This window comes from Protomyctophum parallelum (assembly GCF_964188405.1).
Source record: "Protomyctophum parallelum genome assembly, chromosome: 1".
NCBI classification, from domain to species: Eukaryota; Metazoa; Chordata; class Actinopteri; order Myctophiformes; family Myctophidae; genus Protomyctophum; species Protomyctophum parallelum.
The window spans coordinates 96,277,795-96,304,030 of NC_139697.1; the positions used below are offsets into that span (position 1 = coordinate 96,277,795).

Genomic DNA, 26,236 nt, shown 5'->3' on the forward strand with positions numbered 1-26,236 from the left:
TGGCTCTGGACAACCTGATCTCCATGTATGTACACCCGATATCTGTCTGGGTGATAAAAGTGTTCAATTCCATATTGTTACAACACATGCAAATTATCTTTGTAATACGTGGTGATTTAGCTTTTATGGCTAAATGTTGTAACCCGAAAGACACACATAAACTGCAAGCTTTCTATTACTGAAAATTGACCATGCTATAATGGAAGCCATCGTTCTCGCCATAATACAAATCTAAACATTTTTAAATATTGTTTAAAATCTGCTGATGATGTCACTGGAAGACAGGTTTCTGAACTGCCAAAAGCCCTCATAAAATGCACAGAAGACAGTAGTAGTGTCTTAAGTGGCTTTAAATGGGGGTCCGTACTGTATAAAGAATTATAGATTGATTGAACATTTTATTCACAGTATGTAGAATCACTAGAATGATACATTTCAAGCGATACAAAAACTGTTACGAGGATGAACCAGAAAAGCACATCAGACCAGGTCCTCCAATGGACAGTACCCGAGACCAACAGTGGGTGGCAGCAATGCACCATCTGTCGTCTCTAGGCAAACTGGTTGGTTGGTTGGTTTGTTTGTTGACTGACTGTCTGTTGACACCTTAAAATACAAAGAAAACTAGCTTAAACGCGTCGTTGCAAAACAATGTCGTCGTTATAAGCAGTTTGTTAGCAGCTCAACCACTGAAACAGTGAAACGGTACAACAACAAGCGTGTTTGAAACACGCTTGTTGTTGTAGTCACAAGTTCACAAAAAGCATGGATGGTGTATAATGATTAAGTGACGTCTGACTGCATGAGGGGGCGTGGACAAGCGCGTAGTAAAATGCAGTGAGCCTCTTATTGAACCACCAACAACTAGCTGTGGCCTGTGTTCACTGTTCAGACTTCAGACAGTCAGTCAGTGTGCCGTTTAGCATATATGCACGGACTCACGGAGGACATATATAGTGTACTACCATCTGATCTTCTGAAGTAGTGTCGCTTCTTCGGGTAGACCCGATCGAAGTACGAACGGAACCCATATTAAGGATTATTTTCTGTGTCTTCGGTTTCTCGCTGGCTGTGATCACCTTGAGCACTGTTGTTGTGCACAAACTAACTATACCACCATCATTCAATTCAACCCAACTCTGTCAACCCGACATCAAACACACCATCGGAGCGACGAGAGAAACACTTTGTTTGAAAATCGACGTTACCAACTACTTTATATAGCCTACACTGACTCTGCAGGGCAGGCCAACTTCTGTCTGTCCACCGCTAACTTTCAGACCGGAGCGTCGTTCGACTCGTCGTCGACAGCGATGCCCAGCATGCGCCAGTCGTACACGGTGACGGTGCCGGAGGAACCCCCGTCTCCTCTCATCCCGTTCGGGAAGCAGCAGGACGCGCGGCGCAAGAGTCCCCCGGTGTCAAGGTCCATGCTGGTGTCCACGTTCGTGGGCTTGCTGATCAACCAAGCCAAGGTGAGAGTCATCTACAGTTATAGATTTAGAGACCCTCCTCGTAGATGTATTATCGATTCTGACAAATCGATCAAATCCGTACGACTGAGAGTCTATAGTTTGCAACTTTGCATCATTTGCGCTCTTGTGCAGTTATATAGTGCAATGTTGCATGCGGGTTGATTTGTTGACCATAGATAATGTGGGCTACTGTTGTTTAAGTGTTTGTTCTAACTCCTCCTAACACAGTTGTTATATATTGTAATATAGCTTGCCTAATCAACACAGTTATGCTATAGTTAAGTCTGAACAAAGTGAACATGCATCGATTTTTGGACAGATCAGACGCGCAATTATGTATCGCATAAGTCACTGTCATTATACCTATATTTGAGCATATAGGCGAACAATCTCCAAATAAAATTCAACTAGCGTAGTGAGCTATTATATATTTAATTGTAGCCTATTCTTACTATAAGGCCTAATATGTGTACTAGGTCACTCATGATTCATGCAAGTTTCAAGCCATGCACAATATCAGCTCAAAGTATCTATAAGAAAATAGCCAATGATAGCCTATGTAGGCCTATATATTGTATCAATAAATCATTGAATGATTGCTTGCCCTATGTGCATGTCATGACTCATGATGTGACTGCGCATTTATTAACCATATAGATAGTGCATGATGGGCGGCATGACGCGCGGCGCAAGTGTCATAATATTGTGCATTAATTCACCCTGGTGACATGGCCTGATCTGCTGACTGCTGCTTATGTAACCGAGCTAATGCTCGTGTTCTCTGCACAGCTGAGCAGTTTAACCTCACCCTCCACCATGACCTCATGCTCAGACTGTTTTATTCTCTTTATGTAGGTTGGCCTACCGCTGCAAGTACAGGCTATTGTAGGCCTGCGTAGAATTTGTGTAGCAGGTCATTATTTATATATTTATATTCATTATTTTGTATGTTTGTATCTTTGTGAATTTACGCTGCAATAGGTATAGTTAACTATAGTTGAATGTCCTACCCGGCACGGGATTCGAATTTTGAACCTATGTGTTTCTCCCACGTGGGACACCCCCTGCTCCAACAAAAATGAAAGCCTGGTACCGAGGCTACCCCCTGCTTGGCATGGGGGGAGATATTGTGCTTATGCGCTTCAGGCAGTAGCCTACTGCCTACTACATGCTGGCCACTACGGGTAACAAGACAACTCACCCCGTTTCTGTTTTCCTCCCAGAATCTTCCCCAGTGAGGGGTGGGAGTATAGAGGCTGGACAGCAGACGGCTGGACTTTGAATTTCTCTAACTATAAACTTTCATGACAGCAGACAGCCCAAGTAGCCTACAAATAATAATTCATGAAAAGCTACTACGTCCACTACGTGTCCTGGTGGAAACCCCTGCAGATAGTTACATTGTTTTGTATAATGTATTGTATTAACAGTACATTACCATACCGTACAGATCAAATAAGTTCCAGATTACAGATATAAATTAAAACAAGTTAATGGCAAGAGTGTTCAAATCCACCACTAGAACTCATTCATTTAATTGCCGCCGTGTTCCCTGCTAATGTCTGTGAAAACTGAAAGGGGCCCATTATGCTCTCTGAAAAGGGTTTCATATTTGGCCAGCAAATGGCAATGTGTCAACTCATCAGAAAGAAGGTAGGATGTCCGCACACCGGTATTAAGCTCCCAGTAGTTTATTAAGGATAGATCAAGTTTCAACGTTTCATTGATTCCTGATGATTCCGTGAGGACCGATAAAATACTGGGGGACCAGTATTTTTTAGCTTTAAAAACAAATAATACAATCTTAAAATCAATTCTAAGGCATATGTCAGAGGTTCTAAAACATTTTCATATAAAAGAAAACCCCAAAGTAATGTAATGTAGTAGCTGTTTTACAACGTACACCGATGCTATATTTATTAACTCATTTAGCTGTGGGGGGACCCCCGCGGACCACACTTTGAGAACCTCTGGTGACAAATGGAATGGATGTTGCGTAACAGGATAGAACGGCGTGATAAGAAGGAGGGCGTGTCCTCAAGAATGTCACCTTATCTCGCCTCCTGTGCGCTACAGCTTGTTAAGGTCGGTGGGTTCTTAGAAGTGCCGACAGCCTGCAAAGTGTGTGTGTGTGTGTGTGTGTGTGTGTGTGTGTGTGTGTGTGTGTGTGTGTGTGTGTGTCCGCGCGCGTCCGCGCGTGCTCTGTTTCCAACTGGCACTGGCACAATCTGACGTGTGCAGTGTGCACAGTGGCCACATGCACACATGCATGGAACAGTTAGAAGTTAGAACAACACTGTGGTGTGTGGGTATGTGTGTGCACACGCACGTGGCGTGTGTGTGTGTGTGTGTGTGTGTGTGTCGAACATCAGACCACAGACAAAATTAATCATGTGTGGTGCACTGCTGGGACACTTAGCTACAGTACAGTACAGTACAGTACAGTACAGTACAGTACAGTACAGTACAGTACAGTACAGTATCTCTTATCTCCATATTTTAAAATGTTGTTCTTTTCATAAATGAACGCCCTACTTGATCATACTACAGCGTCACACAAACGTATCAAAAGTAACAGATCTGCAAGCTTGATGCGCTGTGAGCTTGAGGATCTGCTATTTTATGAATTTGAATCCTGAAAAATAACAGTTTAACTTAGTTGGTGCGGTTTGCTTTTTCCCCCCGTAGCTTTTAGAACTAATACTAGAGAGTGGAATCACGCGTCGTGTACGTACCCCACACACCCGTACGGGGCCATCTGGAACCCACTCAAGGACACTTTGAGACCCACTGGTGTAGCAGAGTGTTTCCAGTGAGCCTAAGTTCGTGTGTGTGTGTGTGTGTGTGTGTGTGTGTGTGTGTGTAGCCCATTGGATATACTGTACATGAATGTAGATGTTATGTAGTCACAGGCATAGGCAGATTATGAGAAAACGGGTCCCTGGGCACCGACACGGCCAAAAGCTTTAAACACTTGCAGTATTGCAGTAACATCTCTCATGATGGTTTAATACTTTTGGGGTTATTTTATTGACATAAATGAATACGCCCATTGTCTTGACGACAAAATGTGCAAAGTTAATAACCGTGACGCGGTCACACGGAGGCTCATGCTCAGGGTCCCGTCCCCCCCCTAGCTCAGGGGCCTCGGCCTGGGTCCACTACAAGGCCCTTTGGGTAATCCTCCTCTGGTCACAAGCTCTCGTTAATAATGTGTGCATATTTTTCCAGTTCTATAGCACAGTCTTTGCTCAGTGCGTCTGTGACTGTGGGTGCGTGTGTATAAAGCCCTAACCACACCAAAGGGTCGAGACGGTTTTAGCGTTGTCCTGTTGCACGTTGACGCACGTTGACGCGCGTCATCCCTAGTGATTCAACGCATGGAATTCAATGGTTAACTCCTTGCAACTGTTTGGACCCAAGGAGTTGCATGGTGTGGTTAGGACTTAAGACTATCACATTTATACATTTCTTGTTGACGATTAATTTAGTCATACAAATAATTGAGATTAACGATTTAATTGTGTTTATGGCACTGAATGGACATTGGAACATATTATGAATAAAAAATAATAATAATGTGGCTTTATAATCAAAAAATTGCACAGGGCTGATATGACAAATAACATGGAAACAAATGCAGAAATGGCTTGTAGATCAGCTGTTTCTGCAAATTTGTGGAAAATGTATGGACATTTGTCAACATAGAAACGATCATGGTGATCATGCAAAAACGGTTGCAATTATCTCAAATAATTAGGCAATTATGTAATAATCGTGAGTGCGTGCGAGTTTGTGTATGTGTGCTCTGCGTGTCACGCTGCCTGACTTCACTGACGCTCGCTGGCTGCCAGTGGTGGAAAGTAACTAAGTAAATTTACTCAACTGCTGTTGAGGTACTTCTTCTTTACGGGAGGAATATTTCCAATACATAATTACTTCTGCTCCACTATATCTCGGATGCAAATATTGTACTTTTACTATTTACTATTTTTAGCCATTGTCCAGGCAGGCAGCGACGTTTAGTGATGTTTATTTCGTCTTTTCCAGTCCAGACATACAGCAAAAAGATGTTTGCTAGGCTCTGCCCTAACCTGCTGGTAAAATAAACTGGCTTTGACTCATCATGCATGGAAGGGAGCATGAGGCAAGTCCATTGCTCTCCCCAGGTTGGCAGAGGGAGTGTATAGCGCCCAGGATTACACTAGACAATTGGCACTCGGTGAAATGGGTTACAAAAATTGTGGGATAATTATTTAAGAGAAACTCAAGTGACACTCATATATAATTGTAATGGACACTGCAGTGATTGCACAAGTGTTACAATCCGTAGTAACAAATAATACAAACAATCAATATTTACAGGCAACCTTGCAGACATAAACAAGCCCATGAAAGGCACTTACTGTATAACTCACTAAGTGGACATGGAAACGCATGCTGCAGGGCCCTCGGCAATATATTAACCTATACTGTGAGTACCGCAGAGAGATCCCTGGAATTAACAGTAGCACGGGAAGCGGAGGTCATCCATTTAAGCACGAGGCTAGTTTATAATTCATCTCTCCCCCGCTCTGGGGAAGCTAGGCTCCTCCGTGCAGAGTTTACTACTGTATGTGATTTCCTCATCTGTTCTGCGAGGTCTCCGCGATGCTGCGGCACACCTGGGTCAATGATTGACCTGCCCAGGTGTTCAAGTGCCATCTTCAATGACATGATGAACCTCTTCACATTAACTGTAGGCCTGTCAACATGTCACTTCGTGACGCACTGTAAGCTTGTAGATTAACTATTTCTGCTATTTTGTAATTGCACGGGAATGTCCATACATTTCCAAACATTTACCACAAATTTGCAGAAACAGCTGATATACAAGCCATCAGCCATTTCTGCATTTCTTTCCTGTTATTTGTATAAATAAAAAAGAAAAAGAAAAAAACAATTGTAATGTTGCTGTAGTTACTATTACTATATCATTACACCTCTAATGTCTAATGTAATACTCGGTTTTTCTCGAACTGCTTTTTATTTTCTAATTCAAGGAACCACATAATGCTAAGATTGTAACCTTTGCAACATATAGACTTGTAATGTAAGGGTCCATTTGGAACCTCCTCAAGGAGGCGGCATGAGGCTCCTTGAAACGTCGAGGTTACAGTGACACGGACTATACCCATGACTCATGTGTTTGCACCAGATGTCCTCCCTCTTTGAGTGGGACAGTCATTTCCAAGACCTTTCAGGCGTCCCACAAATTGAGACCATGTCACCACATTGTGACTGGCAGGCAGCAGTGTTCAAAACGCCCTAATTGTTAGTCCCTTAATGTTAAAATAAGATGAGAAATATCATCTAGGCTACAGTAGCAAGTCAGTCGGCCATGCCACCCATGACCAAAATTTTAATAACAAAATGATAGGCAACATTAGGCCTAGGAGGGGGGAGTGGGGTGGGGTGGGGTGAAGCCTTTCACCGCTGTCTTCACCGTGTGGTCGGTGATGGTGACTCATAAGCTCATAGAAAACAAAAGTGATGGATCGGCACATGGTGCCAAGAATACATTTCAATTATTTGTGTTTTTCTGTCATTCTATGATGTAGAAAATAAGAAAGAATGGAAATGTATTCTTGGCACGGTGTGCGCGATGACGCGATCCATCACTTTTGTTTTCCGTGATGTTATTTTGAGTGGATTCCGCATCAGAAATCAGAGCGCGGTGGTCACAAGAAAAGTCAATGACTGACTGCTAAGCGTCACAGGCATTCTGCTGCGTACTGGCGGAGGTCAGCACGGCTGATGAAATGACGTGGAACAACTTGGGTGTCCACACAATGGGGCAGCCTCTGAGTCTGTGTGGCCGACCGCGGTGTTGGCACACACACACACACACACACACACACACACACACACACGGTGCTGGTGAAATATTTCTACATAATGTCACACCAGCGTACGAGGCTAACACAATCTGCACATGGAATGTAGCTGAACGTCACATGTTCTCAGATCACATGTGGATGCTGCTCTGCAAGCGGTCACAGCAGCAGCACTGTATCCATACAGTATATCCTGGAGAACTGGAGACTTGGCGTGTTTTTTTTGGGGGGGGGGTGGGGGTTCAGGGAGAGGTTAAACATGCATGGGCTCATGGGAGAACTGGTCGTCCTGGGTTTTTTGGGGTTGAACATCTTGGCCCATTTGCTGTTTAACATTTTAGAGAACCCATTTCTAATCTAGTATTATACAACGGGTCGTGTCGAGGTTACTTGCTAGGCTAGCGATTTTCTAGGGACATTTTGAGTTGATGTGGTGTTTTTTAAGGGTAACTGTTGTATAATCAAAATATTACACTTGAGGGTTATGCTTTACCGTCACTAATGGCACTTCTACGCTGCTTAGAGAACTCCCCTATCGGCGCGTTCCAGCAGCAACGCAGGCGTGCCAATGCCATTAATGACTGTAAAGCACAACCTCTCGTGTAAATCACTCATGAATGAATGAGGTGCATGGTTAGCATTCTGCGTACAATACAGCAGATGCCTTTTGACCTCCATAATGGTTCTTAAGGTACAAGATTCTGTGTAAAGAATACATAACACGCAGGCAAGGGAGGCGGGGGGTTACATAAAAGTGCGTAATGTTTGCCATCACATAACTTATCAGAATGTCATTGGTACCACATTTCAGGGCAGATCTGCCTTTCAGAGACCATGACGTCAACCGATGCTATCATGCTACCTATCTGGAGGACGTAGGCTACTGATGCATGTCGTCTTTCAAACAACGTAATGGGATCTGCAGTGGGAAGTTTCTTTGCACTAGTGTAAGGCAAGGTGGGGCTAGTGTACATGTATTTGTAGAGAACATTTCAAACACAAGGCAATTTGATGTGCTTTAAACAAAACATCAAGCAAAGGAAACACATTATAAAATGACGTTAGGACATACTGTACAATAAAACTAAATGAGTCACAATAACAAATACAAGTGTAATGAATACCGCAGTGATTACACAAGCATACAAGCATATAAAGTTCATGACTAAGCTTCAAACTACCAAAACTAGTGCAGATGAAGGAATCCCTTGGCACTAGCTCTGAGTAGCTCATATCATAGATGGTGTTACACAGCTGGCTTATATTTGTACAACACAAGGGGAGCCACAGGCACAGCTGACCATGTAACAAAAATATATTTATTCAAGTATAATTATAGGCGAATAAAAAAAGAACCAAACAATCAGTCGATATATATGTGAGTGTCGGTGTGTAAGCAGTGTGTGGTTGGGAGTGTATATGTTGTATCGTTTTCACCCATAAAAGTTTGAATCAAGGAGAAACCCTACAAAGGTCCCTGTATAAAATACGGCAACCTACCTGTTAACTCAGGGTAGCCTATATATATATATAATAGTAATAATATAATAAATCAGTACATTTCAATAAACTCAATCATTTTACCTCAAAACAACCAGTAAATAAGAAATGCAAACGACACACAGAAATTCAGTTTAAGGTTTGTATTAGAAACCAGAAGCAGTTCAGTTCAGTTCATACATATAGCACAGTTTAGTCCATTTCAGGTTTTCACAATAACCAAAATAACCCAGGTGCTGTGCACCACAAACAAAATAAAAGAAAATAAACAAGGCAGCGTCCGCGCGTGTGTGTGTGTGTGTAGTGTGTTATAGCCCCGCTGCTAGCTCCTTGTAGCTCACCAACAGCAAGTTGCACTTGCAACCCTCAGTAGTTCATACAGCTCCTCTCAAGACACGCAACATGAATTCTGTAAGGCAGTGTGAACTGAAAGGACAAACGCATGAACTGTAGAAGAGACAGTGTGAATGAAGGGACACGGGAGCCACATATATTATTATTATATATTTATTGTACGTTTGGCTTAGACCTGAGACCAGATTCTACAAATGTCTTCTAAAATCTAAATCGTGACAGTGGTGCTCAAACTATTTCATGACCCCAAACATTGTAAGGGATCATTCCTTACACGAATGTTTACGTTTTATGATGGATTCTGTGATCTGTCCACTCAACATAGCATTGCATAATGTAGCCTTTCTTCGGTATACACATAACGTAATGTGTACGTTATGTGTATGCCGTACACATAACACATGTATACGCATGTGTATACATAACACATGTATACACATGTGTTACGTTAACACATGTGCAGACACGCCTACACAGTACACACACACCCACGCACAACTCACTCACACACAGACAAGTGTTGCTTGTATAAGCCCTATATGCAGGGTTTCCTTTCTCACCTGATGATTGATTCTTTATTTAAGTGTCATGCTTCCGAAGAAGCCCAGCCATGGATTTACAGGACACTTTTTACAGTTTACATAAACAATGACAATAAACTGACATGACAGTTTGCAAACGATGATCAAGTGAATACCAAACTGACTAATACACCCCAGATCCTTACAAGGCGGATTACATAATATACAACATAAAATAAAATACACCATTAGGCCTGTAACAGGAGACACATACACCTACTTGAAGAGCTGGGAATTCTCTTCTACTCCAGGCTTTAGAAACAAACTGGGATGTCCTAAATACTTACATTAATAAATAACCAGTCTAACTTCTGACCATCATCTTCCCAGAATAGTTCAGGATTGCCTCAAATAGTGGAACCCTCAAATCATCATACAGGGTACAATAAAACATAAAATGAAATTAATTTTCCACATCGTTTAGGTTTAGGTCACATAACATTCCATAATCTATTCTCTTCTGGCACCGCTGAAAACCGCCTTACCTCAATAGCCAGAGGCAGGATACCAGTTCTCAGCCGGGCACACAATGACCGCTGGTTTCTGGTTAGAAAGGATTTGACATACAGTTCAGTATCAAAACACTCAGTGGCGTGCACAGACATTTAGAGGGGCAGGTGCTCAAGTGAAAAAAAGGGCACCTTGTGCAGCGCATTTTGGGGCGGGAACCCATTTTGGTGCTTTAGCTATTGAAAAATAGCAGACCTACAAGCTCATAGCGCGCCACCGAGTGGCGCGCTACGAGCTTGTAGGTCTGCTATTTTTCTTTAATCGAAGAACCACTGACATAGAAACATAGCTTTAGATTGTGTGGGGGCCTAAATAATATAGTAGAAGAGCGTTTTTTTATCAAGATTTGATCAATGTCACCATGGTCCACATACTACAAATTAGGAAAAAAAAAATAACTTTTTTTCTTTTTTTTTAAGAGCAAAATTGCCAAAAGGGCAGGGGGTGCTCTAGCACCCCCTAGTGTCTATCAGTGCACGCCACTGAAAACACTGCTTCATCTGGACAGATAATATCTATTATATTATGATCTATGAGTTTTGGTTTAGAGTTTAGACCATATGTCATTTGACCATTTATCTTTGTAATTACAAAATAGGAACTTGTCTTTTTATGTTACCTTTTTGTACTGTTTTTTTTGTTGTATTGTGCGAATAAATAAAACTAAACTATAAACATGACAGATTTTATGATCCCAATGACAACAGCGATCTGGCTCTGTTTTTTGTTGTTGAAATGACCTCTCTCTCTCTCTCTCTCTCTCTCATTCAACAGAATAATAATAATAAGAGTCCCCATGGCCTGGTGGGGCTACGGAACCTGGGCAACACTGTGAGTATGTCCTTAACGTGAAGTCATTCACGACAACACAGCATGTTACGCCTTAAACATTGTACCGTAATGATGATCTCACATAATTATATAATCATAACAGTGCTTTGATAGAGAGGGAGAACACCTTGAGGCCCTATCTTGGGCGCGCCTTAATTACCCTTTATCCCTAAACGTCTTTGCCATATTCTGAAAAACTGTTTAAAATAGACCTCCATCGACACTTTGTGAGCTTGTAGATCGGCTATTTGAACTATTTAAAAAAAGAAAAATCTTCTCCAAAATAGTAAAATATAACGGCAAAGGGATTAGGGCTAAGGGGTGGTGCAAGATATAGCACCTTTGTCTGCTCTGGTGGACAAAACATAGCCATGTCCTGTCACTGTACCGTATGCCTGCACCATCAGAACACCGGGCACCATCACAACCATGTCCTGTCACTGTACTGTACGCCTGAACCTTCAGAACACCAGGCACCATGTCCTGTCACTGTACCGTACGCCTGCACCATCAGAACACCAGGCACCATCACAACCATGTCCTGTCACTGTACCGTACGCCTGCACCGTCAGAACACCAGGCACCATCACAACCATGTTTCTAATAACAACAACATTATAGAGCACCGCAGTCTGACGTCAATATCGGTAGAGGGCGCAAGTCCACAGGTTCATGTACTTTTTATTTGCATTGTAATCCCCATAGGGGGATTTTAGATTGCCTCATATAAGAACTGTGTTTGAGAAATTAACAGTTGAGTTCCACTCATATGGATATGAAGAATCAACTGACTGAGAGAAAACGCTACTGTTGAATTAGTTACATTTTCGCTAGAAACAGACTCATATCAAATATGAGTGACTGGCGTTCGTAAACGATACAGAGGCACCTCCCTGACAATATCAATGAGACAGCTTGTTTATTTTTGGACCACAATGCTTATTATATGAGACGATTTCAAGATGACCCCATGTAATTCGACCCGAACAACAATGAAGACCCCCCCCCCCCCCCCCCAAGCCTTGACCCTTCTATCCTTCCTGACTTTAAATATGTGTTGTTGTTTCTTGTCTCTCTTCCAGTGTTTCATGAACTCCATCCTCCAGTGTCTCAGTAACACTCCGGAGCTGAGAGACTACTGCATGAGGAACACGCACCGCACAGACAACAGCATCAGCTGCAAGGCCAAAGCTGCTCTCATGGACGGTAAAAAAACCCAAAAAGCCTAGTTTATGCTCTCTCAATGTTCTTTATTATTGTTATGCCTTCTTGGGTACAGATACGTATAAGAGTCAAATCGTGTGACAGAAATAAATGCTTTTCGACTGAAAATTGTGCAACATCAGCGCTGGCACTTTATAGCTACACAGCAGAGTTGTTTACAACTGCTGCCTTGGGAACAATTCTAGGTGTGTAGCCTTCAAATACATTACATAATTGAAAGGTTGAATGGCCAGTTAAGCTACTCCCAGGCTCTGCCTCTCAACATTGTTACAGCACGACTCAAGACCTACTTCTTCACTCTTGCTTTTAGTTGGGCTTTTAAAAATCCTTGTTATTCGTATCCTCACATGTATTGCCTTTACTGGCTGCTATTATTTTAATGTTTTATGCCTTTGCCTTTATTTATTGCTCTGTAAAGCACTTAGCACTGAGCTGCATTTCATTACACCAGTAATGTATTCAGCATCACTTTTAAAACGTATATCTGTGGATATATTTAGCTTCTGAGGGGCGCTACCCTCCTATGTCCAGCTTTGAGGGTTTACGTAAACACAAACATTGTCCTAACACAAAACATTGAATGCCGTTGACAATGAATGGCCAGCCTTGAGCATGTGTAAACACAAACATCGAAGACAAGTGAGAACTCAATCTTTTTAATTATTCATTTACATCAGTATCACCATAAGGAAGTCTCTCTCTCTCTCTCTCTCTCTCTCTCTCTCTCTCTCTCCCCCCTCCCTCCCTCCCTCCCAGAGTTTGCCAAGCTCACACGGACCCTGTGGACATCGGTGAATAATGAGGCCATCAGTCCCTCAGACTTCAAGACCCAGATCCAGAGATATGCACCCAAATTTGTGGGCTACAAGTAAGTGTGTCTTCCCTTGTGCTTCTGTACTCTGTGGTCTGCCGATTTCCCTTGAGAGCTAAAGCAGACCCTCCTCTTGACTCATCTTAACCACTTCAACCATATGAACTTAGTAGACTGGGGTGTCCCAGTGCTCCAAAACCATGGGTTTTCAACCGGTGATCCGTAGAGGTAATGCATGTGGTCCCTGAAATATTTTAATTTTTTGAGGGGAGCTAGCCCCTCCTATATACAGGTTTAATGTTTGTTTTAAAAACGCCATTGACAATGAAGGGAAAATGTATGTCATCTTGTCCCTAACACAAACACAATAGCCTTCATGCATATTGTTGTTATTCAAATATTTTCATTGAAGTTTGCAAATTTTAGGACAGACAACAGATACATGACACAACAAATACAGAACAGATACAAAACAAAACAACAAACACCAGTAGGCCTACTCAACATTCATGTATATAGTGTATCGAATTATGAGATTCAATGTAGACAAATCAAAGTCAAAAACTGTATGCTAATGAAATCAACTATAACTAGAATATTAAGGGGGGAGGGAGAAAGAGAGGGGGAGGAGGGATGGCCACCTTCAAGCATATTGCATAACGAGCGTAACGAGAGCTGAATACACACACACACACACCCACACCCTCTGAGTCATTTCTCTCCATAAACTCTTGAATATGATGGAATTTGATTAAATATTATTGGAATTGTGGTAAGCTCCCATGCAAAAAATAAAATATCTTTGATCTGCGGGACAGACGGTGCAATTTCGGGACAGTCCCGCGATATGCAGGATGGGTGGTCACTGGTCAGCCCACCCGACACAATGGTTGTGGTCCCCAGGTTGCTCTTAGTCAGGATGGTGGTCCCTGGGTCAAAATCAATTTTCGTCACCGCTAAACCCCTTATCCCTAAACTTCTTTGCCTTTTTTTGTTCTTACTTTTTTGAAAAACATTTTTGAATAGTTCAACTAGCCAATCTACATTGACACGTTGTGAGCTTGTAGACTGGCCATTTTAACTATTCAAAAATGTTTGGCAAAATAGTTAAAAAAAAGTTTAGGGATAAGGGGTTTAGCAGTGACGAAAATGGAGCCCTTAGAGCTTGAAGCCTGATGCCGCGCACCATGAATAACCCCTCTACGCGCGCACAAGTCACCTTGTAGTATTGTTGATTTCGTCGACTTAAACTAAGACGAAATATATTCGTCGACTACCTTCTTCCACTGACGAAAACTAAATGGAAACTAAATAAAAACTTAAGCTATGATGACTAAAACGAAGACTAAATATAGCGACAATTTCGTCAACAGTTAGTGGACAAGAGATCCAGTATAAGTCATTTTACAATTAGTTCCATGCTGAAAATAGACGATCTACAAGCCCACAACGCGTCGCAGCACGGCATGTTGTGGGCTTGTAGAACGTCTATTTTCAGCAAGTGAAAAAGAAAACAGTCTTTAAGACGGCATCAAGGCCCGCCAAAATACATTTTGTTCGACTTTAATCAACTGTAGATTTAGTCGATTAAAATCTTATGATATTTAGTTGACTCAAACTAGACTAACACTAAATCATTCCGGGTGACTAAATGTGACTAAAACTCAATGAAAACTATTCAAGAGACCATGAATGTGCTGCCAAAAACAGTAGAGTACCGGTACTGGGGAATTGCATAGGTCACGTGATACCGGATGCCGGTCAGTTGTTGTATGTTATGCTAGTTTAAAAAGCAGGTGGCTAGGCCCAGGCCGTAGCGTAACGGTCTGGGCACCGGACTGGTGATCCAGTCGCGGTGTGCCGCGGGTTCGACTCCCGAACCCGACACGGCCTTTACCGCATGTCATCCCCCCATCTCTCTCCCGTTTCCTGTCAGCCTACTATCTGTCCCTTAAAAAAAATCAATAAAAGGCGTAAGCCGCAAAAAAAAAAAAAAGCAGGTGGCTTGTGCCAATTGGCACTGGGTGAAAAGAAAACTGGGTTACAAAATCGTGGGATAAAAATGTAAGTTAAAAAAAAAAAAAGCAGGTGGCTTGCGCACATCCAGTTCCTGGCTGGTGCTGGACTAAAGGTAGATACATGAATGAAGAAAGAAGTCCGCACACAGGCTCTGCTCCAGTGGTGTTTTTGTTTTATTTAAAACACCATTAGTTAAGGCACACAACGTTTCGGCCGTGAACGGCCTTCATCAGGTGTATGTTATGCTACCTGAAAACACACAGTCAATGATTGACTCCATTGTTACTCTGTATCTGGTTCTTTGATTACGAGTTCTTTGATTACAAAGACAAAAGACAAACATCACAGGCACCTTTTTGTAAAGAGCAAGCATAGATTAAGCATTGGCCTGCCTTTTAATATCCTTTCACCACATCCACCATTACTTACTCTCTGTCTACCCATAATTGTCCCCCTTTTGAGTGGTGCAACCACTCCAAGGAACAGCTTTGTCCCTATGGGACTATGTTTAGAGTACCAATGTTTAGAGTACCAATAGGGGGTGCTGTTGACACCACTCGCTTCAGACTGGTCTGATTTTTAACCCATTCTGAACGGGCACCCATTTTGGTGTTGGCATCATATTATGCTTTAGCTATTGAACAATAGCAGATCTACAAGCTCGTAGCGCGCCACCGAGTGGCGCGCTACGAGCTTGTAGGTCTGCTATTTTTGAAAAATCGAAGAACGACTGACATTTTTTAAATCTGATCTCAGGTCAGAATGGGTTAATAATGAAACTGTCCGGATGTAATAGACATTTTTTTAATCTGATCTCAGGTCAGAATGGGTTAAATGAACATTTGGAAATAACAATCCTTATCCTCTCGGGCAGCAGTTCTCTGAGGTAACCATGATGTAACTACAATTTAGACATTTAGCAGACACACTTAACAGTAGAATATATCTGTAGGCCTACAATGAAATGAGTACTGTATACACTATTGTCCTATTATGTCATCTACATTACATAATGTTAGCCTTTGCATACGCCTGCAAGGTCGTCTCTAGTCAACTCCCCATATCTCGCCATCGCTTTATCTCATTCTCTCTGTTGGACGGGGGGGGGGGGAGAGGACGGTACATACGATGCACTCTCAGCACTCTGCTTGGGAAATAAAAAAAATAAAATCAATGTAATTTCATGAAGAAATCAAAGACAAATCAAATTCCATAAATTAGGAAACTTAGGGCTGTATTTTGCGTGTCTTAAGTACCAGGTCTTATTCCCTAACTTGAGTAAACTAAAGACCTGGAGGCGTGATCAATGCCATTTGGCTATTCTGAGTGGCCAAAGAGCATTGATCACGCCTCCAGGTCTTTAGTTTACTCAAGTTAGGGAATAAGACCTGGTACTTAAGACACACAAAATACAGCCCATTATGTTTAAGTATTAGTGAAAACGGTATAGTTGAATATTATATTGACGTCTCGAAAACGCGGCGCGTTGTTGTGCACTTGTAGATCTGCTGTTTTTACTCTTTTTGGGTCCCGGGCGGGGAGACATCAAATTTCTCTTTTTGGTCACGGGCAAAAAAGTTGGGGAATTACTGCTGATTTAACACCTCATTGTCTCCTCATCTCTCTCTCTCTCTCTCTCTCTCTCTCTCTCTCTCTCCCCCCCCACCCCCTCCCCCCGTCCTTGCAGCCAGCAGGATGCCCAGGAGTTTCTGCGCTTCCTATTAGACGGTCTCCATAACGAGGTGAATCGAGTGGCAGCGCGGCCCCAGGTGTCACTGGAAGACTTTGACCAGCTCTCGTAAGTCGTCCCGTCCGACGCCCGCTCCTTAACCCATTCTGACCTGAGATCAGATTCTAAAAGTGTCTTCGATTTTTCAAAAATAGCAGACCTACAAGCTCGTATCGCGCCACTCGGTGGCGCGATATGAGCTTGTAGAACTGCTATTTTTAAATGGCTAAAGCATAACATGATGCCGACACCAAAATGGGTGCCCGGTCAGAATGGGTTAAAACGTTAAGATCTGAGATCAGATTCTAAAAATGTCGCCAGTTTTCTGAAAAAGCTATGTTTCTATGTCAGTCGTTCTTCGATTTTTCAAAAATAGCAGACCTACAAGCTCGCTATGAGCTTGTAGATCTGCTATTTTCCAATAACTAAAGCATAACATAATGCTAATACCAAAAGGGGTTCCCGCCCCAAAATGGATCTGGAACGCATGCGTGTCGCCTTAAGTAGCTCTTTAACCACTTTAACAAGCTCATAGCTTGTAGATCTGCTATTTTAGAAAAATCGTGAAAACGTGTGCAGATTTTCGAAAAATATATATACTGTATTCTTTCACAGCAAACGTTTTTAACTCATATCTTTGGTGCTGGGGGGGGGGGTTCCCCTGGAACAACATATTTTCAGATGGGGGTCGGCGGGCAAATACATATAATGTTTTGGGGTCCTTGACATCACCACTGATATAGAAACATAGGTTTTTCAGAACTCTGTATATGATTTTGACGACATTTGTAGAATCTGGTCTAAACGTCTCAATGGGTTAACCCGCATGCTCTTCATGGGAGATAGAGACCAATTCATTACGTTACATAATTCAGTTAGGCCTTCCATTATGATGTAATCATTCAGATGTATTTGATTATGCAAAAAGAAAGCCCAGATGACATGCCTTGTCAGTTAACATCTGGAGATTTGATTTGATTGAGAGTGAAATCAGATCGGAGTTTACTCTCTCGGATCCAAATTGAGACGGATGTTGTGCAGGGAAGCCTTTTAATCCGCCGTTTGACCGCAATGACATCCAATTGATTTTTTATTTCCTCCGCAGAGACGACGAAAAGGGCAGAAGGATGTGGAATAAATACCTAGAGAGAGACGACAGCAAAGTGGTCGGTGAGTGCCTTGGAGTTGGAACGAGAGAGTACTGTATTCCCATCATAGCAGAACTGATTGGATTATGTTGCGAGTCTGTATAAAACTGTGGGTGTTGTGTTTTTCTTTTCTTCTTGTGTGCAGCTGTAAAAACATCTGTGTGCTTTTCTTTTCTCCCTGTAGAACTGTTTGTGGGCCAACTGAAGAGCATGCTCACCTGCAACCACTGTGGCTTTTGTTCCACCGTATTCGATCCTTTCTGGGACCTGTCTCTGCCCATCGCACAGGTCAGCGCACGCACGCACGCACGCACGCACGCACGCACGCACGCACGCACGCACGCACGCACGCACACAGAGAGAGACACACTTTTAGTCAGTATAATAATTAAATGGCCCAGTGAAGCATGGCTCTCAGTCAGCTCAGACAATCGGTCTGCTTTCTAATTAAGAACATATTTTAATTTCCCCTTTTCTTTCTTTCTTTCATTCATTCATTCAGTCAGTCAGTCAGTCAGTCAGTCGGCTTCAATGGCTTTCGTTATGTAACTCAAGACACGAGGCAACGAGGCCCTCGTTGAACCCCACGCTCCACAATGCGTCACGCATATCTCCTGGCTTTAATATGTTACGTATATGTCCTTTCCTTGCTTATCTCCTTGTACTTATCTGAGGAATTTACACATGACTTCAGTCGGCCAAGACTCTCTCTCTCTCTCTCTCTGAATGTCAACCTTTGTCTCTTTTGGCAGCAGAGCTCCTCGAGGGAGGAGGAGGAGGAGGTGACTCTGAGCGACTGCCTGAGACTGTTCACCAAAGAGGAGGTGTTGGACGGGGAGGAGAGGCCGGTACGTACCATGCCCTCTCAGCACTCTGCTTGGGGCAAAGAAATAATCAAAATTCATTCATGAATAAATCAAAGACAAATCAAATAAATTCCATAAATTAGGAAACGTAATGTTTAAGTATTAGTGAAAAGTGAAAACGGTATATTATATTGACGTCTCGAAAAGGGCACAATAATGACTTTCTGCAATGCTGCAGCTCGGAGGCTCTCAGTTTCTGAACGGGCAGTGTCGTGAGAACACAATAGAATACAAGTAGAAAACAATAATAAACGGCAAATCTATAAGCGCACAATGCATTGCAATGCGGCACGTTGTGCACTTGTAGATCTGTTGTTTTTACTATTTTGGGTCCTGGGCGGGGAGACATCAAGTTTCTCTTTTGGGTCACGGGCAAAAAAGTTTGGGAACCACTGCTGATTTAACACCTCATTGTCCTCTCTCCCCTCTCTCTCTCTCTCTCTCTCTCTCTCTCTCTCTCTCTCTCAGACGTGCCAGCGGTGTAAAGCCAGGAGAAAATGCACCAAAAAGTTCACCATTCAGAAGTTCCCTCAGATTCTCGTGCTTCGTATCCTTTCCCTCCGTACACGCGGATGTCCGACAGCCAAGCACGACGTCCAATGAAAACGCAGGAATAACGTAGCACGACGTCCAATGGAAACGCAGGAATAACGTAGCTGCAATCTGATTCAGTCTTTCAGACCGAGAACGGTCTTTAATACGGAGCAACGTAAACAGACTTTTGCCATTTCTGAGCCTAAAACAAATTGTTCAGATGTGAGATTATATATAATGTGGGGAAAGACATGCCCTAATACCCTTTGTCATCGGTGTATTCCTCCCGCGAAATAACTCTAGTGTACGCCAAAACGTCATTTCCATGTATATCGTTCCATTCCCTACACTATATCTGCTCGCATCAGAACAAAGGGATTCAGGTTCAAAATCTGCAAATATATATATTCTTTTCTTTTTAAACAAAATGTGGACGCCAGAGAGTTAAGAAAAGTGCAAGGTTCCGGAGGATAGGGCCTTATCTATCTAAATAACACATAGTACCTACCTAGCATCTATCTAAAAAACACATGCGGTGGCTCAGGGGTAGAGTGGCTGGATGGTAACCGCAAGGTTGCCAGTTTGAATCTGGGCTCCCCCATAGTTAGTGTCGAAGTGTCCTTGAAGACTCTAACTCCCTAATTGCTCCTGATGTACTATGGTTTCATCTGCCATCGGTGTATGAATGTGTGTGAATGGGTGAATGTAATGCACAATCTATGTAAAGCGCTTTGGATAAATGCACCATTTACCACCTAGTACCTAGCATATATCTAAATAACACCTAGTACCTACCTAGCATCTATCTAAATAACACCTAGTACCTAGCATCTATCTAAATAACACCTAGTACCTAGCATCTATCTAAATAACACCTAGTACCTAGCATCTATCTAAATAACACCTAGTACCTAGCATCTATCTAAATAACACCTAGTACCTAGCAGCTAGCTACACAGTAAATTGCACAGCGTTTGTTTAAAGTGACAAATGGAGCTGTGAGTGTGAGTTGGTGAATCATTACTGAATGAATGAACGTATTTATTTATTTCCGTGCCTTTCACAGCCCATCCTTTACGGGATTAGTCAGACACAATTTAAAGTGCATACTGTAGTAATATTTCCTGTGCCAACATGCTGACGCAGAAATAATAAACCAAATAAATCTCTGATCAAGAGTAGTCTAATTGTAAGGCTATACTCTTTAATCTTTATCACAGAAGCCTGGAACAAGCTCTAGTGTTTGGCCTTCACATTAGAAACAGATACACTGATTACACTATTATGAACTTTGGCTAAGTAACTTTATGACAGAATATCTTAGAACCTGCCTTCCCCGCAATGACCTGACTAACGGGTCCATTTGGTTCCATTTGTACACTCTCAGAGTTAAATTAACATTGATTTTACAGGTGTCTCAGAGATAGAAATGCCATTAAATGGGAGGTCTGTAGCCTTAAGCATGTCAAACTGGGGGCCCTTGACCTTCTACTAATCTACTTCTTTAGTTTGGAAACAGCAGAGTCAGCGTTTGTCTTCCGCTGTAACCGAAAGTATAGCCCTCTCCTCCATTCTTTCACTTCCACTTTCTTTTAGCTGTCGTCCCCTATTTCTTGCTCTCACTTATCTCTTTGATCAGAATTTACAGGGCTTCACGAACTTCAACTGTTTTACCGCAGTGGTTCCCAAAGTGGGGTCCTGGGGGCCCCCAGGGGTCCTTGATGGAGTTCCAGGGGGCCCCCAGCTAAATGATAGTCTGTAACTCGGAGAGTGTACAAATGTCAGAGTTAAATTAACATTGATTTCACAATATAAATTGGGGTCTCAGAGATAGAAATGCCATTAAATGGGGGATCTGTAGCCTGATGCATGTCAAACTGGGGGGTCCTTGAAATAAAATTAGTTGAGAATCACTAATTAAAAATCTTCTCTTATGGCATATCTCTTCAAATGGGGGTCCACGGGCTAATTAGTGTCAATTTGGGGGTCTTTGACATGAAATAGTTTGGGAACCACTGCTTTACAGAAGGCTTGTCATTGTGGAATGGATGCTCACAGCATTATCATGATGGTTATAGCATCGTCATCATCCTTGGTGTGGATAGCCCTTTGATGGCAGCGGTGGCCGAACGGATTGCGGAGCGGTCTTGATACCGGAAGGTCGCCAGTTCGAATCAGCGGTCCGACACGTTAAAAATTACCACCGCTGAAGTGCCCTTGAGCAAGGCATTGAACCACTACCATGAAATGTTCTATGAAATAAGCAGGGCCTGGCTGTAAACAGTTACCCTGGGTGAACATAGTACCTTTCCTTTCCTTTGATAAGAGCTTTGAACATAAACGTAAAGAACGTGAAGATGGTCTAGTTAGACCGTCCTGCTATACTGCTGCTACGGTACAGGTTCTGTTCCTTGACCCGCCGTTCCTGCAGACCTGAAGCGATTCTCCGACCGCGAAGTCAAGACCAGCAGCAAGTTGTCCACGCGTGTCGACTTCCCCCTCAAAGACCTGGACCTCAGGGACTTCGCCTCGTCAGAGAGCAGCTGTGAGTATAGGATCTCTAGAAAGCCCCCGGGTCGTATAGAGAAAGGAACAATATGATTTGCTTGTGTCAGATTTGCGTTAAGTTAAGTTTGATTGCAGTGGTGCCAAATTTTCCAATAATCATGACTGATGTTTTCTTCCGTGTGGTGTGGTCTGGTGTGGTGTGGTCTGGTGTGGTGTGGTGTGCTGTGGTGTGGTGTGGTGTGGTTTGGTCTGGTGTGGTGTGGTCTGGTGTGGTGTGGTGTGGTGTGGTGTGGTGTGTGCAGTGAACTCTGCTGTCTACCACCTGTATGCCGTGTCCAACCACTCTGGCAACACGTTGGGAGGTCATTACACAGCCTACTGCCGAAACCCCTCGCTAGGAGAGTGGTACCGCTACGACGACTCCAGGTGAGAACGCCATCAATGACAACCAATCAATAACATTTTAGTAGAGATGCAAATTGGGCAGCGGTGGCTCAGGGGTAGAGTGGCTGGATGGTAACTGCAAGGTTGCCAGTTCGAACCCGGGCTCCCCCAGAGTTAGTGTCGAAGTGAGACACTGAACCCCTAATTGCTCCTGATGTGCTAGTTGGCGCCTCGCCTTGTCTTTCCGCCGCCATCGGTGTGTGTGTGAATGGGTGAATGTAATGCACAATCTATGTAAAGCACCTTGGATAAAGGCGCTATATAAATGCACCATTTACCATTTTTAATTAATCAATAGCGATTATCTGCCATGAAAATGCCATATCTGTATCAAATCGGTCTGTCGGATTATATATCGGAATCAGTATCGGCCGACATGACCCTGCAATCTACATTTTATCTAAACAAGTATGTATGGCAGATTATTTATGTTAGTGCATTTGCAGTGGTTGGAGGGGATGTCCCCTCTCTTCCACACCCAGTAGGACACCTGCTGGTTAACAAGTAGGAGCTCTGAAGCTCTTATGTGAAAGGCCTGGGTTTGAAACATGGGTTGGACATAACATGTATAGATGTCAGCTTGAATTCAGATATTTAACCTAAATACTTGTAATTAGAGATGTCCCGGTACTGTATCGGTATCGGAAAAGTAACGGTATCGGCCCTTTTTGGTCATATCGGTTCATATCGGTATCGGTGAAAATGCCAGTCTAACCACCGATCCGACACAGGGGTAAGGGGGTTGACATTATGGCAGGTGAATACAATGTTGGGGCATGTGGAGTTTGCTGCTATCGAGTTGCTCAAACTGCAAGTGCACATTTGAGTGAGGAGTCTGCTATTAACAACGTGAGATAAAAGAACACATTTTCTTTATTTTATTATTATAAATAATATTCTCTGGTATCAGCATTCGGTAAATTGTGGGATCGGATCGGGAACGAAAAAAGGGACATCCCTACTTGTAATATACAAGGATTCTCTCTAAACTGCCTCCCCCTGGTCAGCCGGGGCGCCTGATGGAGGGGAAAGGAACTGGTTGGAATAACGTGTTCCTTCCACGTGCTACGTCCAACCAGGGAAACTCCCCCCTGTCAGATGTAAAGGAGCGACTTGGACACTCATGCATGAAGGAAGCGTGAAGACTGAAGAGTTAAAGTCCGTTGCTCTCCCCAGGTTGGCGGAGGGTGTGTAGAGCCCAGGATCACATTAGATAATTGACACAGCTGCATGCTTCATTGCCTTAATCACCCCACTAGTGTCCCTGAACTTTGATTCATGAAGTTACGTGTCCTTGTGAGGTGATTTGACGACGATACAGTGTGAAGACATTGATGCTTAGAGCCTAATTAAAATGCTTTTACAACCGCTTCTCAAGTAGTAGCTTGCTTTGTTCCACTTTAATGATGCAAAGACGCATGCAGGGTGCTCATTGTGTTTTATTGACAGCAAGTCAAATGTGCATCTTAAAGTACACGAGAGATAAATCACACGCACACATTTGCACAGTTGCGTGCCGATGAGAACAGTGGCATTATACAGCGTGTATCAAAGTCCTACAACAATATTATAATTGTGTCAGACAGTCATCTACGCTTGTGGTCAGCAAATTTCCTCCACCTCAGAGGAAAAGCCTGGTCTGTGTTCCAAAATCGCTGTGTGAACCGGTCTGGAGCGGACGGTAATGTACGTCATGTTGTAGTCCCTGAACACAACAAGCCCACAACGCGTCGCAGGCTTGCAGCGTTGTGATCTGCCAAAAACAACACTGCTCTAAAGTACTTCCCTGTTCTCCTCCGCAGAGTGAATCCCATGGCCTCCAGCCAGGTGTGCAGCAGTGACGCCTACGTGCTCTTCTACGAGCGGGCCAACGCCAGCGACGACGACGACGACACATTATGCAACCTGTTGTGATTCAACGCACTCCTAAGGCAGACCCCAGGACGGTCTATATGAGGACGCCGTTGGACCAACGCAATGGGGGGGTGAGGGGGGGAGCCTGCTGCTGCTGATGTTAAGACACGTCTCTACAGGGGGGGGGGGGCAACAGGCAGTGGCTCCAGAGGTTTAGAGTGAGCGTCGCGGCCTTCTTGGAATCTGAATGTTTTTTCCCCGGGTTTGAATCCCCGGGCTGGGGTGTTGTTGAAGTGTCCTTGAGAAAGATACTTGATGAATCCCCCCCCCCCCCCCTAACTGCTCCCCATAGAGAGCAGGTTGGTTGCCTTTGCCTGGTGTTTCCTCTGCCGTCGGTATAGGGCTGAGTGGGATTCAATAATGAGTCAGTGATTCGTGAATGAATCGTGGAGCTCAAATAAGCACATGCATGCTTTTGAAGGGTAGGAGACAGATCTACAAGCTCTCAACATGTCGTGCTGCAATGCGTTGAGGGCTTGTAGATCAGATATTTCGATTAAAAAAGAAAAGAAGAAATGAAAGTATAATTTAAAATATATATACAGTATATATATATTATTTTTTCATGTTCGAATTTCATGCCATCGGACGAAGCTTCGGATATTCACATGTTTTGGGTCAGCCCTAGCTCTAGTGTGACAACGGGTAAATGTAATGCACGTTGTTGAAGTGCTTTGGGAGAAAGGTGCTGTCGAGATACTTTGTTTATGAACAGATGAGAGCTTTGCAGCCCCTCCTCCTCCTCCCCTCCAGAACGAGATGCTCTCTTCAACTTTCTATGCAAAAACCTGACCACTGAATCGCAGCTGGATGACTGAAGCACTCTCAGTTCTCCGTCTCGTTTAGGTGGAGACGGAATTGAAACTGAATCGTCTACACTTGTCTACACACTCCTGTGAAACCCTTTACAAATGAGTTACTGTGTGTGTGTGTGTGTGTGTGTGTGTGTGTGTGTGTGTGTGTGTGTGTGTGTGTGTGTGTGTGTGTGTGTTGTTCCAGTGCCAGGAGTGAATTTATATAATTCATAATGTTCTTTATGCACTTTGGGAACAACAAGCTCACTCATTTGTCATTTCTAAAAGCTCCTTCGAAAACTACTAGCCTATATCTAGTATGACTGTGGCTGGGTAAATTATTCTATTTAATGTGGTGTCCTGCGCCATCTGGTGGTGGAATGGAACAGTGTTTTGAAATGAAAGACACCTTGAGGGTTTGTGAAGAGATGATCTCACCCTATTTATGGTTGAAATTCAGCAGTGGTGGACAGTAACGAAGCACTTTCAATTGAGTACTGTACTTAAGTATTATTTTTTTTAGTATCTGTACTTTACTTGAGTGTTTGTCTTTTTGGATATAGGGCTACTGCCTACTCATCATACGTGTCCAAAGAGTACCAGTACTCCCCCTGCACTTTGACACAGAGTAGCCTACCTATACTTTGAAGTACTGGTAGGCCTACTACTTGTACTGGAGTTGAGTACTTGAATGTCAGTTGTCCACCACTGACATTCTGTAACTCTGTAGACCAGCTCAGTGGCCTTGTGGTTAGAGTGTCCGCCCTGGGACCGGGAGGTCGATGTTCGATCCCAGGCTGGGACATACCAAAGACTCTGAAAAATGGGACCCATTGCCACTGCCTCCCTGCTAGGCACTCAGCATCAAGGGTTGGATTTGGGTATGTCTCTTGTGTCATACTAGCATCATGTCCAAGGGCTGTACATGAAGTATTTGATGCTACAGAAACAGCAGATAGGCTCCCGCCCTATGGGCCTCATGGCTCGGCAAGGTTTTACTTACTTACAGACAGTGAATTCAAATTGTGTAACTGTACTGTACAACATGACTTCATCTTTCTTTAAAGAGGGTGTAAGTGTTCAAGTAATCACAATAGAATGTGTGTTCATAGTAACAC

General features: G+C 43.2%; 1 protein-coding gene across 2 annotated transcripts; it reads left to right on the forward strand.

The window, feature by feature from the left end:
- The first annotated feature begins 928 nt into the window (after nucleotides 1–928).
- LOC310866855 (ubiquitin carboxyl-terminal hydrolase 2-like) lies at nucleotides 929–24,399 on the forward strand. Of its 2 annotated transcripts, none has more exons than XM_083776621.1 (12): nucleotides 929–1,475; nucleotides 11,071–11,127; nucleotides 12,210–12,333; nucleotides 13,108–13,219; nucleotides 16,869–16,979; nucleotides 18,016–18,080; nucleotides 18,243–18,346; nucleotides 18,811–18,906; nucleotides 19,393–19,471; nucleotides 21,890–22,003; nucleotides 22,269–22,392; nucleotides 24,213–24,399. In XM_083776621.1, exons 1-12 carry the CDS (start codon nucleotides 1,314–1,316, stop codon nucleotides 24,322–24,324), a joined length of 1,260 nt encoding a protein of 419 aa, XP_083632747.1. In that variant the 5' UTR covers nucleotides 929–1,313; the 3' UTR covers nucleotides 24,325–24,399. The 2 variants fall into 2 exon arrangements, with proteins under 2 accessions (XP_083632747.1, XP_083632748.1); XM_083776622.1 differs by having other exon boundaries at nucleotides 18,814–18,906.
- Nucleotides 24,400–26,236: the final 1,837 nt, after the last annotated feature.